Consider the following 13,305-nt stretch of genomic DNA (forward strand, 5'->3'; position numbering starts at 1 on the left):
CCACGAGAACTGCGCAGAATCGGAAAAGATCTTTATTATCGGGAGTCGGGGATATAAAGTGGAATTGTCGCCCTCTTGTGGGAGGATCCGGTGTGTGATCGGTCAGTAATGGGTGAGGGGGCATCGGCGTGGCACAGAACTTGTGGCAGATGGCAATGTGGCACTGACTGCTGACTCTGGCCGGAGCAAACCTGCAAATAAAGAGCTGCACAATGGATGATGGGGGTGGTGGTTCTCTGTACACGGAGGTGTCAGGAGAAGGAGCTGCCTGTAGGACGCAGCAGGAAGACTCTGTGCCCAGAGGTGACGGCGAGAAGAGGGGCGGCTGGCGAGACGGGCGACGAGACGTCCAGACTGTAGACTCCACAGGGCAAGTCAACCAGGCTCCCCCGAGTCTGGAGAAAGAGAACATCAAGTGTGAATTAGCAACGTGTGCCAGTGACAGGACTGCAAGAAGGCGACGTGTGCCAGTGACGGGACTGCGAGAAGGCGACGTGTGCCAGTGACGGGACTGCAAGAAGGCGACGTGTGCCAGTGACAGGACTGCAAGAAGGCGACGTGTGCCAGTGACGGGACTGCAAGAAGGCGACGTGTGCCAGTGACGGGACTGCGAGAAGGCGACGTGTGCCGGTGACGGGACTGCGAGAAGGCGACGTGTGCCAGTGACAGGACTGTGAGAAGGCGATGTGTGCCAGTGACAGGACTGCAAGAAGGCGACGTGTGCCAGTGACGGGACTGCAAGAAGGCGACGTGTGCCAGTGACAGGACTGCAAGAAGGCGACGTGTGCCAGTGACGGGACTGCAAGAAGGCGACGTGTGCCGGTGACAGGACTGCGAGAAGGCGATGTGTGCCAGTGACAGGACTGTGAGAAGGCGATGTGTGCCAGTGACGGGACTGTGAGAAGGCAACGTGTGCCAGTGACAGGACTGTGAGAAGGCGACGTAGGACTGTGAGAAGGCGATGTGTGTCAGTGACGGGACTGTGAGAAGGCGACGTGTGCCAGTGACAGGACTGCCAGAAGGCGATGTGTGCCAGTGACAGGACTGCCAGAAGGCGATGTGTGCCAGTGACAGGACTGCCAGAAGGCGATGTGTGCCAGTGACAGGACTGCCAGAAGGCGACGTGTGCCAGTGACGGGACTGCCAGAAGGCGATGTGTGCCAGTGACAGGACTGCCAGAAGGCGATGTGTGCCGGTGACGGGACTGCGAGAAGGCGACGTGTGCCGGTGACGGGACTGCGAGAAGGCGACGTGTGCCAGTGACAGGACTGTGAGAAGGCGATGTGTGCCAGTGACGGGACTGTGAGAAGGCGACGTGTGCCAGTGACAGGACTGCAAGAAGGCGACGTGTGCCAGTGACAGGACTGCAAGAAGGCGACGTGTGCCAGTGACGGGACTGCAAGAAGGCGACGTGTGCCAGTGACAGGACTGCAAGAAGGCGACGTGTGCCAGTGACGGGACTGCAAGAAGGCGACGTGTGCCGGTGACAGGACTGCGAGAAGGCGATGTGTGCCAGTGACAGGACTGTGAGAAGGCGATGTGTGCCAGTGACGGGACTGTGAGAAGGCAACGTGTGCCAGTGACAGGACTGTGAGAAGGCGACGTAGGACTGTGAGAAGGCGACGTGTGCCAGTGACAGGACTGTGAGAAGGCGACGTAGGACTGTGAGAAGGCGATGTGTGTCAGTGACGGGACTGTGAGAAGGCGACGTGTGCCAGTGACAGGACTGCCAGAAGGCGATGTGTGCCAGTGACAGGACTGCCAGAAGGCGACGTGTGCCAGTGACGGGACTGCCAGAAGGCGATGTGTGCCAGTGACAGGACTGCCAGAAGGCGATGTGTGCCAGTGACGGGACTGCAAGAAGACGATGTGTGCCGGTGACGGGACTGCGAGAAGGCGACGTGTGCCGGTGACGGGACTGTGAGAAGGCGATGTGTGCCAGTGACGGGACTGTGAGAAGGCGATGTGTGCCAGTGACGGGACTGTGAGAAGGCGACGTGTGCCAGTAAAGGGATTGCGAGAAGGCGATGTGTGCCAGTGATGGGACTGTGAGAAGGCGATGTGTGCCAGTGACGGGACTGTGAGAAGGCGACGTGTGCCAGTAAAGGGATTGCGAGAAGGCGATGTGTGCCAGTGATGTGTTATGGAAATATTAGGGTTGGATAAATATATCCCTGTGCGTGCTGTGGCCGCTCCCAATTAGACTGAGTATTTTGAGCGCTCAAAGGAATGAGACTGCAACACCATTGTGTCAGAACAACATTCCATCAATACTGAATTTTATTGTACATACATAGTTTTATATTTTCACATAGAAAGGAGTGGTTAGGGGTTGTCAGGGGTGGTTAGTTAATTACCATATTGTCTAGCTCCTCTGTCATTGGTTATCTAAACATATATGGAATATTGTGATTAATGCTCATATGACTGCTGATCAAGCTGAGACATTCGATCAGCAGTCATCAAACATCTGACATTCTTCTGCTTTTAAGGATGGAAAACCCCATACGATCTGTCTGGTTTATATTAGTTCATGTCAGCCATTTTATGATCTGTCTAGGTTATATTAGTTTGTGTCAGACATTTTAAACCATTGATTATAATGTATATATTAGCTGTGAGCATATAAGTATATATTTGATTATAGAGGAGTATACATGCAAGTGAGATCTACATGATATATATATTTCTATCACAAGCCCCCCTTAGATATCACTTGCCCTAATCCTAGCCTCCTGTCCCAAAGCGCTGCAACTCTTTTGTGCTGTTGGCGAACTGACACAAGCCTAACGCCTGTGCCCCACTCCATACAGACTTTTCGCAAATGGGCGGTCAGGAGATCTGTCCCTAACGGGGGTTCATTGCAATCAGTCTCTTAGTCAATAGCATGTGTAGTGAGCGATGTGCAGTCTTTATCAGGTAGGTCATCTTTTCCGGTCAGGCAGGGCATCCACGACATCATTCTGGCTTGGGTGTCATCTTCTGGTAGGGGAGTTTTCTTGCCATGCGATGAGTGGATCCAAGCGAGTCTTCCCTCCAGTTTCACAGAGTTTGGTGTCATCAGCAGCACTTGAGCAGGACCATCAAATCTGGGATCGAGTGGTGTTCTCCTTACAAGCTTTTTCACCAACACCCAGTCTCCTGGCTTCTAGGAGTGCATACCGGACACTGAATCTGGATCTGGCAATGAAGAAAAAACTCGAGAATGGATGTTAGCAAGTTTCTTGGTGATTTCAATTACATAAGCAGACAAAGTATCATATTACATAATCAGCTGCTAAGGGAAAGGATACCCCTAACCTGGGACTAGACACAAACAAAATTTCATATGGTAACAGCTTTTCTGGGTCTCTGGGAGTGTGCCTAACACTGAGTAGTGTGATTGGGAGTGTGTAGGCCTAAGTCTGATCCTACTGCTGACTAGATCTCTCGTGTGAGATTTGCTGTGAATGCGGGTCCCTGGTCACTCTCTATCACTTCTGGGACCCCATAGCTGCATATCTCGTCTCTGAGAGTAGCTTCTTTGCAGTAGTCTTTGCTGACTGGTTTTTCACTGGGAAAGCTTCTGGCTGTCATCTTGAGAACATGTCCACGGCCACAAGGGCATATTCGAATTCTCCACTTGGCGGCATCTGGATGTGGTCTATCTGGATCCTCTGGAAGGGGGTACAGTGGTCTGGCAAGTTGATGTGTGGGAACTTTCTTCATTCTTCCAGGGTTGCATTTGCCACAGGTCAGACAGCTGTTTATGAACTTGGCTGTTAGGGTGGAGATTTCTGGAGCGAACCAGTAAGCACCAATCGGATCATTCATCTGTGTCTTAAATCTGTGTGTGGGCCCATGTGCCCACTGGACCACCATAGGGTACATGCTTCGGGGTAAACAGGGTTTGTAGTCCATTTAGTATACCCTTCCTTCTTCATGTGTTGCTCACTTCTGCATCCAGCATTCCTTCTTGTCCTTTGGGGCTTGGTCTTGCAGCTTTTTGAGCAGATCACAGTCATCTTGTCAGGTTTCCTGTCTTCAGCCGTCCTGTAGTAGCCGTCCGGCTCTACGACCTCTTCCACTTGTCCATATTGTCTTCCCTTGACTGTTTCTTTGGCTGCCATATCCGCCATGTTGTTGCCTCGTGCCCCTACTGTGTTTAGTTTTCCATGCGCTTTGACTTTTAGCATTGTCACCACTTTTGGAAGTTGAAGTGTGTTCAGCAGGTCCTTAATGGCTCCATTGATGCTTCACGGTTGTTCCGCTTGCTGTGAGGAAGTCCCTTGCAGCCCAGATGGGTCCGAAGTCGTGTGCTATGCCATGCAAGTACCTTGAATCGGTATACATTTTCTCAGTCTTGTCTTCTGCCATCTGGTAGGCCTTCATCAGCGCTATCAGTTCTGCTTCCTGGGCTGACAGACTGGGCGGCAGACTTCTGGACCACAGGATCTCTTGATTGCTGGTCGCTGCACCTCCCGTGTGGAATCTTCCTTCATCATCTGCAAATCTGGAGCCATACACATAGAGGATCAACTCTGGGTTGGTCAGTGGCTCTTCTGCCACCTTGGGTAGTCCTGCTGTTTCCTGTTGCATGATGCTGAAGCAATCATGGACATCCGTCCGGAGCAAATTCAGATCCCTGCAGAAGGTATCATGCAGATTTTGATCAGACTTTTTATCTGAGGATCCGTATCTGTATCCCCCCTTGGGAGTGGGAGTAGAGTGGGCGGATTGAGGACTGTGCATTTGGAGATGGTGACATTGTTGGGCAGGCGTAGAGAGCACTGGAGGCGAAGATGCCTGGCGGTGGAGAGATGTTTTAGCTGGGTTTGGTTGAGGATTGCTGAGATGTCATGCAGAGCCAGGATTTCCAATGGTTTTTCCACTGATGTCAGTAGTCCTGTCCAGGAGGGCGTGTGCTGCAACTGCTGCTCTCATGCGGGAGGAAGAGGCTTCCCTTGCAACTGGATCCAGGCAAGCTGAAAAGTAGTCCGAAAGTCTCTGCTTTCCCCCCTGAGGCTGTGTCAGGACTCCAGTAGCAAGGCCTTCTCTTCTCATCAAGTAGAGACGGAATGGCTTCTTGTAGTCAGATAGGCCTAGTGCTGGCGCTGAGACTACAGAGCCTTTTAACTTCTTGAACGAACTGAAGGCCACATCTGTCTGGAGGAACGGGGTCACACTGACGTATTCACACAGAGGCTGCATTAGGACGGAAGCATCAGGGGTCCAGGCTCTGCAATATGAAACTAGACCAAGGAGGGCCTGTAGCACCTTTGGAGTTGTCGGAGGGACCATCTTCTCCACTGTGGTCTTCCGGTCATCTGTCAGTTGTTTCGCCTGGTGAGCAATACAGTGTCTCTGGAACGTAACTTGCTTCAGACACCACTGGACTTTGTTCTTTGAGATCTTGCAGTGCTGCTCCGCCAGGTAGAGTAGGAGATACAAGGAATGGGCTTTACACGTGTCAAAGTCAACTGCACAAAGGAGTAAATTGTCCATGTATTGTAGCAGGGTTACTTCTGCTTGTTCTGTGACTCAGTTGGTGAGAACTGTGGACATTGCTTTGGTGAACTGTGAAGGGCTGTTCTGGGCCCACTGTGGCATCACTGTCCATGTGTGGTGTCCCCCCTGGTGCATTAAGGCAAACAGGAACTGGTCTTCCGGATGAGGGGGAACACTGAAGAAAACCTTAGCCAGGTCGGTCACTGTGAACACTTTTGCTGTGGCAGGCACATTTGAGAGCAGAGTGTGCGGATTCGGCATAATTGCAGTTTCAAACACTGTGGCGTCATTCACAGCTCTCAGGTCAGATACCATTCTGAGCTTGGCTGGCTCTCCTTTTACAGTCTTTTTCTTGACGGGGAAAAGTGGGGTATTGCAAGGCGATGTGCGAGGAACAATGATTCCTATTTCCAGGTAGACCTTCAGTTGGTCAGAGGCAGCTTGACTCTAGGCCTGGCCTGGGCCTTACGAGGGTACGGGGTACATGGCTTGAGTGACACCCGTACTGGGGCAACTTGAGGTTTTCTCACGTGCTGGGGTCCCTTAGACCATAGACTTTCTGGTACTATGTCCAGTACCTCCTTGAGTAGGCCTCATTGGTTGCTTAATGTTCTTGTAGGGCCGCCAGCATGACTCTTCTTGGGTCAGGGATGAAGAAAGTGTCACTGTCCCATCTTCCTGGAACACTGTGGTTGCCTTCAGCTTCTGCAGTAGGTTCGCTCCCAGCAGGTTGAGTGGCAGGTCCTTTACACCACAAACTGGGACAGGATAGAGTGTCCTGGCTGAGTGCACACGCTCAGTGGCTTTGTAAGCTGAGAATGTCTGACTTGACCACCAATGCCCATGCGAGACACAGAGGATTCTGATAGGCAGGTGGGATCAGCGAGTTCCACAGGTGTCATCACACTTCTGGCTGCACCACTTTGGATCTGACAACGCCATCCATTTTAAGGGTAATTTGAGGTACTGGTCTTGCAGATGAAGTCTTACATGTCAGGAGCGTAGTGTCTTGCAGACCTGGCTTGCTTGCCTCTGTCCTATGGACGGGGTACTTCACTGCTTTCTGCACTTCCTCCTTGACCTGTTTCTCTGGACCAACTCTTGGATTGCATGGGTCCAGTCTCTTCGGGGGCGTGAGTGCTTTGCACTGGTTCTGGAAATGGCCAAACTTGCTACAGATGTAACACTTGACACTTTTTCTGTCTTTGTAGGGTGGTTGCGCTTTCAGGTCAGTGGTCACCATGAGAGGGGCTGTCTTCTGCACCCCTGGTTGGGACTCAATCCCTTTGGCTACTGTGGACAACGGCATGATGGGTACTGTAGCGGCAGCGGGGTCCGGCCTGCTGATTGAAGCTGCGGTGGTAAGACGGGGCCTGCAGGTGCATTCGTGGCGAGGCCCGGGGTGCCATGAGACCGGCGGCTGCATCCAACCCAAGGTCTTGCGGCGTTACAGGGGCTGTGGCTGCATCTGCCATCACTTCTTCCTCCTGCTCCGACATAGCTTCTCCCCTTTGCTAACCTTATTGAGGTCGGTGTCTCCTCTCTGGAGTCTGCAGCGGTTCTTCTGGTGGTGTGTTGGTCGGCACTTTGTAGCGTCTTCACCTCTGGCTCCCCTTCTGGTGTTCTCAGCAGCACGGCACCCTTTTCCTTCTTTGTGCTCTTTTGTGGTGCTAAAATGGTGCAATTTTGGTGACAATCGGCAATAAACAGTCTCCTAGGCGCACATAAAACATTTTTTCTGGGTCAGTCCACTGCTATTGACCTGTTCCTAGGCCTAGCCACTATCAGTGGTTTCCTGATTGGCTGTCTCAGTCCATGCACAAAGGCCCGTGTATCTGGTCATCAATGGTGAAGCCCAAGTCTTGGAATACTTGCATTACTCTGCACTGAAACTTCTTTACAGACTCTGTCTTATCTTGGCTCATGTCATGGCTCACTCTCTGAGCTGTTCAATTAGCTGTGGCCCTGACTTCCAAGCGTGTATGTCTGATTCTGCTGGAAGTTTGAATTGTTCCTTCATGATTGGCCAGAGTGCATCACCTGCTTCTATTTTCATTCATGGCCCAGAGATCATTGCAGCTGCCTGCATATGTTTGCTGCTTCTGCTACATTCTTCGGTAAAATGGCATGGGATGCATCCCTGGGTCTGGACTATTGTCACCTGACTTGAAGGGCAGTGCACATAGTGTAATGGTGGTGCCTCTATCTGCCGCTGCATTCTTGGTGCCTGTGGGTTTCTTTTCTAGTACTAGACAGCATGTATGATGTTCCCTCTTCATCTTCATCAGAGGAATATTTGTGACTGGGGTCATACACTGGCTGATATTGGACTCAGAAGTTGCTTTTTTATGTGAGGATGTCTCCCCCCTTGCTGAAGCTATGATGGATTAGGCTTATAGTTTCATGTTGGTGTGAATGTGGATGTAGGCAGCTCTGACTGGTGCTGAAGCTGTACATTATCAATACATGGTGATATCAAAGTTCATGTAAAATCTTAAGGGTTACAATATTGTTGACTGTGAAATGAGGTAACGGAGGATCTGTCAGTGAGCTCGTTCTGATATCACCCCTCCCCCCTCTGCACCCAGGGCTGAGCTGACTGCTGCCTGATATGTCTGGGGCTGCCCACTGTAGGGGGGGCTTTCACCTTCTTTCCCCGATATCACAACTGGCAATGGCTGGACTGTGCCAGGGACACTTTGTGCTGTACGCACCATATTGTTTGAATTGGGCGTTGGCCCAGCCGGCAACAAGGAGGGAAAAAGAGGAAGAAGAAGGGGGAGGGTTCGAGGAGTGGGACAAAGGAATAGTAGGAGGGGAGAGAGAGAGAGAGAGTGTGGAGAAGAGGGAGGAGAGATGGGTGTGTAGAAGGAAAAGAAGGAGGAGATAGGTGTGGTTGTGAAGTGGAGAAGAAGGGAGGAGAAGATGGAGGGTGAGAAGAAATATGTGGAGGAAGAGGAGAGGAAAAGAGAGAGAGAGAGAAGAATGCAGAGAGAAAAGACTGACAACAGAATGAGAACAATAGAGTGGAGCAATGATGCCTTCTCCCTGTAGGGAGAGACGGGGTGCACCACATACTGTGCAAAAATAACTACCTATACCATGGATTCTGCTAAAAGCAGACTACTCAGATTCTCCTGTCTTATACCCACAAAAATCACTTCCTGGTTTGCTCACATAATTTTCTGTAACACCTAAACGATGTAAGCTCTGCTGCCACTTTATACCATGTATTAGTTTTCAGCAATCTAACATCAGATAACTTCCCTTATTTTTCCTTTCTACGTCATGCCACTCCGCAGCTTGAAGTCTGCCATTCTAATGAATTTCACGTACTTAATACCTTCCAAAATCTTCACATACTTAATACCTTCCGTGTCCTGCCACTATCTAGGGGCTCTTTTCTCATCAGGAAGTAAAAAGACTTTCCTGTTGCTCGGCCACTTTATTCCCCATGGCAAGAGTAAAAAATGAAAAAAACACACAAAAATGAAAAAAGAAAACAGTACTAAAAAAAACTTCTAAAAATGAGTATATAAAACTCTAAGAAAAACCCAAAATGATAAGAAAACCGTCAAAAACTTAGTTCACAACCAAAAACTCAAAACTTTGATACAAGAGTAAAGAAAAAACTTTTTTCAAAAATAAATAAATAAAAAATAAAAAGATAAAGAGATTGAAGATTGAGGAAAACTTAATTAAAAATTTTAAAATGCCGCAAAAAGGAAGAAAAAAAAAAAGACCCTTTAAGAGAGTAAAAAGAATTAAAAATGAAAACGGCTTTTCCCTTTTTTTTTTTTTTTTCTCTTTTAGAATCTCTGCGCCCAAATGCAGTCAGAGACACACTTCCTCTTTTTTTTTTACTATAATATTCTAATATGCAATGTCACTAAAATCCCGTTTGTCATATCAAAAATGATGGATACAATTTAAATTTCACTTCTTCACAAAAAGAACCACAAATAGCCAGCATTGCAGCTGAAAACAGTCTGAAAAAAAAAAACCAGATGTGTGTGACAGTTTGATTTACAATGCATATCTCTCCTCTCAGCTGAAAAAGAGGAAGTTCAAGAGAGGAAAAAAAACCAAAACTTTCTCTTACTATTTCATGCCCTTAAAGCGGCAATAGTACATGACACAAACAGACACAGATAGACAATCCGAGAGACGCCCTTTTAAATTCTGTGACACATGCAGGCTGCGCTGGGAACAGACAACTATCAATCGCACTGGCACGCATATGCCGGGTTCTACCACCCTCCGCTCCGGTCGTCCTGACTGGCCGCCGGCTACGGGAATCTGTGGTAGCCCCTGAAAACTATCACCATCCATGCCTGGATTCTGGAGCCACCTGCTCCGGAACTACCTGTTCCTTTCCTCTTGCACGGGAATCTGTGATAGCTTACTCAGCGATTTGAACTCCTGCTGTCTGTTACCCAGCCACCATAAACAAAAGTCACTTTTTCCTTCCTCTCTCGGATTTTACACAAACACATACACGGTCCACAGCAGACACCTCCCAGGGTGGATTCGTGGCTACGGATTTTTTACACTACCTGGGAATTTGTGACCACATCTTACCGGCAAGAAGCATAGACGAGGACTGGGCACAGGGGACTTTCAGGTAAGATGATAACATTTTCTTACCTTACTTATGGAGCTGCGCAGTCTCCTGCCCCTGTGCCAAAGCCACGGCCATAACTTCGGTTCCGGTCAGTAGTGGGTCCACGTGTGCGTTTCATCCGAGCCGTTGGGCGCCATTCTGTTATGGAAATATTAGGGTTGGATAAATATATCCCTGTGCGTGCTGTGGCCGCTCCCAATTAGACTGAGTATTTTGAGCGCTCAAAGGAATGAGACTGCAACACCATTGTGTCAGAACAACATTCCATCAATACTGAATTTTATTGTACATACATAGTTTTATATTTTCACATAGAAAGGAGTGGTTAGGGGTTGTCAGGGGTGGTTAGTTAATTACCATATTGTCTAGCTCCTCTGTCATTGGTTATCTAAACATATATGGAATATTGTGATTAATGCTCATATGACTGCTGATCAAGCTGAGACATTCGATCAGCAGTCATCAAACATCTGACATTCTTCTGCTTTTAAGGATGGAAAACCCCATACGATCTGTCTGGTTTATATTAGTTCATGTCAGCCATTTTATGATCTGTCTAGGTTATATTAGTTTGTGTCAGACATTTTAAACCATTGATTATAATGTATATATTAGCTGTGAGCATATAAGTATATATTTGATTATAGAGGAGTATACATGCAAGTGAGATCTACATGATATATATATTTCTATCACAATGGGACTGCGAAAAGGCGATGTGTGCCAGTGACGGGACTGCGAGAAGGCAACGTGTGCCAGTGACAGGACTGTGAGAAGGCGACGAGTGCCAGTGACGGGACTGCGAGAAGGCGATGTGTGCCAGTGACGGGACTGCGAGAAGGCGATGTGTGCCAGTGACGGGACTGCGAGAAGGAGACGTGTGCCAGTGACGGGACTGCGAGAAGGCGACGTGTGCCAGTGATGGGACTGCGAGAAGGCGACGTGTGCCAGTGACGGGACTGCAAGAAGACGACGTGTGCCGGTGACGGGACTGCGAGAAGGCGACGTGTGCCGGTGACGGGACTGCGAGAAGGCAACGTGTGCCGGTGACAGGACTGCGAGAAGGCGACGTGTGCCGGTGACGGGACTGCGAGAAGGCAACGTGTGCCGGTGACGGGACTGCGAGAAGGCGACGTGTGCCGGTGACGGGACTGCGAGAAGGCGACGTGTGCCAGTGACAGGACTGTGAGAAGGCGACGTGTGCCGGTGACGGGACTGCGAGAAGGCGACGTGTGCCAGTGATGGGACTGCGAGAAGGCAACGTGTGCCGGTGACGGGACTGCGAGAAGGCGACGTGTGCCGGTGACGGGACTGCGAGAAGGCAACGTGTGCCGGTGACGGGACTGCGAGAAGGCGACGTGTGCCAGTGACGGGACTGCGAGAAGGCGACGTGTGCCAGTGATTGGACTGCGAGAAGACGACGTGTGCCAGTGATTGGACAGCAAGGGCGCGATATGTACAAGGGGACAACACGCGAGATCATGTGGCTGTATTTCTAGAACTTTCTCACCTGGAAGGAATTCCGGTCGATGATCCGGCAGATGTTGATGTCGCTTCCTGCAGCGATCATGTGACCTGCGCCCAACCAGCGGCAGCCGTACACCTGGGAGGCAGAGCGACACGTGACCGGACCGGGACATGGAGCAGCCGCTCAGTGCACCGCACCGGGATGGAGGCAGCGTGAGTCATTTACTCTAGTCACCCCCAGAGCTGCAATAACTCAGTGATCGCACCTCCCCGCTCTCCTCCTGGCTGTACAGAGCTAATGTGAAACTACAACTCCCAGCATTACGCTGTCCGGGCCGCGTGCTGATTGGTGCATTACCAGTGTGAGGGTGTGGAAGCCACAACACCACTAGCATCCAAACAGGTGGTGAGCAGAATTGTGAGTGCAGCTCTGGATGTGACTGGAGTATAGTGTCTGGCAGCGGTCGGACCCCCACGAGCTGTCGGCAGGTTTCCCCAGACTCACCCTGGAGGGTCCGCGGTAGTGGTCGGGCACAGTGTCCATTTTCTGTCCAGTTTGGGAATCCCAGACCTGCGAGAGACCCCGGATGAGTGGAGGATGGAAGGATTTACAGGGGGCTTCACCTGGAGTCTGACAAGTCCTGCTGGGGGCTTCCAATATGGCGGCCCCCGTGTCCTCACCTGCAGATTCTCCTCCTTCCGCCAGGAGCCGATCAGGATCTCCTGTGTGTCCGCATCGATGTCCAGGGCGTCTCCACACACGTGGGGTCCGGAGATCTTCCTGGAGAGGGGAGAGTGGGAGCTTTACCCCCGTCACTCACACTACGGCCCCCCGCACATCATCCGCCCACCGTTACCTTAAGGAATGAGCCAGTCTGACGTCCCAGAACTGCAAGAGACAAGACGGCGGCTTATAATAAACTCCCGGAGCGTAATAACCGCCCTGTGCTCATACGCGGCCTCTCACCTGCACGGTGTCGTCCCAGCCCCCCGACACAAAACTCTCCTCGCTTAGGGGGTGGAAGGTGAGTCCGAAGATCCGGGAGCGGTGCCCGTCCATCACAGAGAGCGAGGGGCTGCGGGGGAGAGTGGGGACCATAGTTACAGGTGGCATTATATGTGATACCTGCTCCTGCCACTAGAGGGCGAGCTGTATTCAGCCTCATTCATATCAATAGGAGGCCTATCCCGCTGTGTGCAGCTCGCCCCCTGGTGGTCTGAGCGGTGGTGCAGGTTGGCCCCCAGTGATCCCAGCTGTCAGGGGCCCCGGGGGTGTCACTGGCACAGACCTGGGCTGACAGATGTTCACACACTTCATGGTTTCGGTGTCGTATACAAGGATCTCATCACTAGACCCCGCGGTCAGGAAACTGCGGCCGGACGGACTGAAGGCAGCGGCGAGGGTCTGTCGCTCTTCTGTCAGGGAACGCACGCAGCTCTGGGTGGAGACGTGCCAGAACTTCACCCGCCCGCTGGCATCTGAGGAGGCGAAGAACAGGTGAGACTCGGGGTCTGGGGACAATCCCTTTAAGACACGTGATCTAGTATCTCACATGTGGCCAGCAGCAGCTCCCCCCGAGAGGCCGGTCTGCAGGGCTGAAATCGTAGCGCAGTCACCGGCAGCCGTTGTGATACAGACTGGTCGTCCTGCAGGGTGTGCGCCCAGTGTCCGGCGGGCATGGAGTACACCTGGAGACACACAGAGCATGGCACACAACACATCACCG

General features: G+C 51.0%; 1 protein-coding gene across 1 annotated transcript in view; it reads right to left on the reverse strand.

Moving 5' to 3' along the window:
* Window positions 1-18: 18 nt before the first annotated feature.
* The window catches only part of LOC143785343 (uncharacterized), a 38,497-nt gene continuing 25,210 nt past the window's right edge, over window positions 19-13,305 (reverse strand). The window contains exons 6-13 of the mRNA XM_077274104.1: window positions 13,132-13,267; window positions 12,868-13,057; window positions 12,546-12,654; window positions 12,436-12,467; window positions 12,260-12,359; window positions 12,084-12,149; window positions 11,622-11,714; window positions 19-395 (exon numbers count right to left, since the gene is read on the reverse strand). Coding sequence (XP_077130219.1) covers window positions 252-395; window positions 11,622-11,714; window positions 12,084-12,149; window positions 12,260-12,359; window positions 12,436-12,467; window positions 12,546-12,654; window positions 12,868-13,057; window positions 13,132-13,267 — 870 coding nt within the window. The 3' untranslated portion in view covers window positions 19-251. The remainder of the gene's footprint in view (window positions 396-11,621; window positions 11,715-12,083; window positions 12,150-12,259; window positions 12,360-12,435; window positions 12,468-12,545; window positions 12,655-12,867; window positions 13,058-13,131; window positions 13,268-13,305) is intronic.

This window comes from Ranitomeya variabilis, chromosome 7, assembly GCF_051348905.1.
Source record: "Ranitomeya variabilis isolate aRanVar5 chromosome 7, aRanVar5.hap1, whole genome shotgun sequence".
NCBI classification, from domain to species: domain Eukaryota; kingdom Metazoa; phylum Chordata; class Amphibia; order Anura; family Dendrobatidae; genus Ranitomeya; species Ranitomeya variabilis.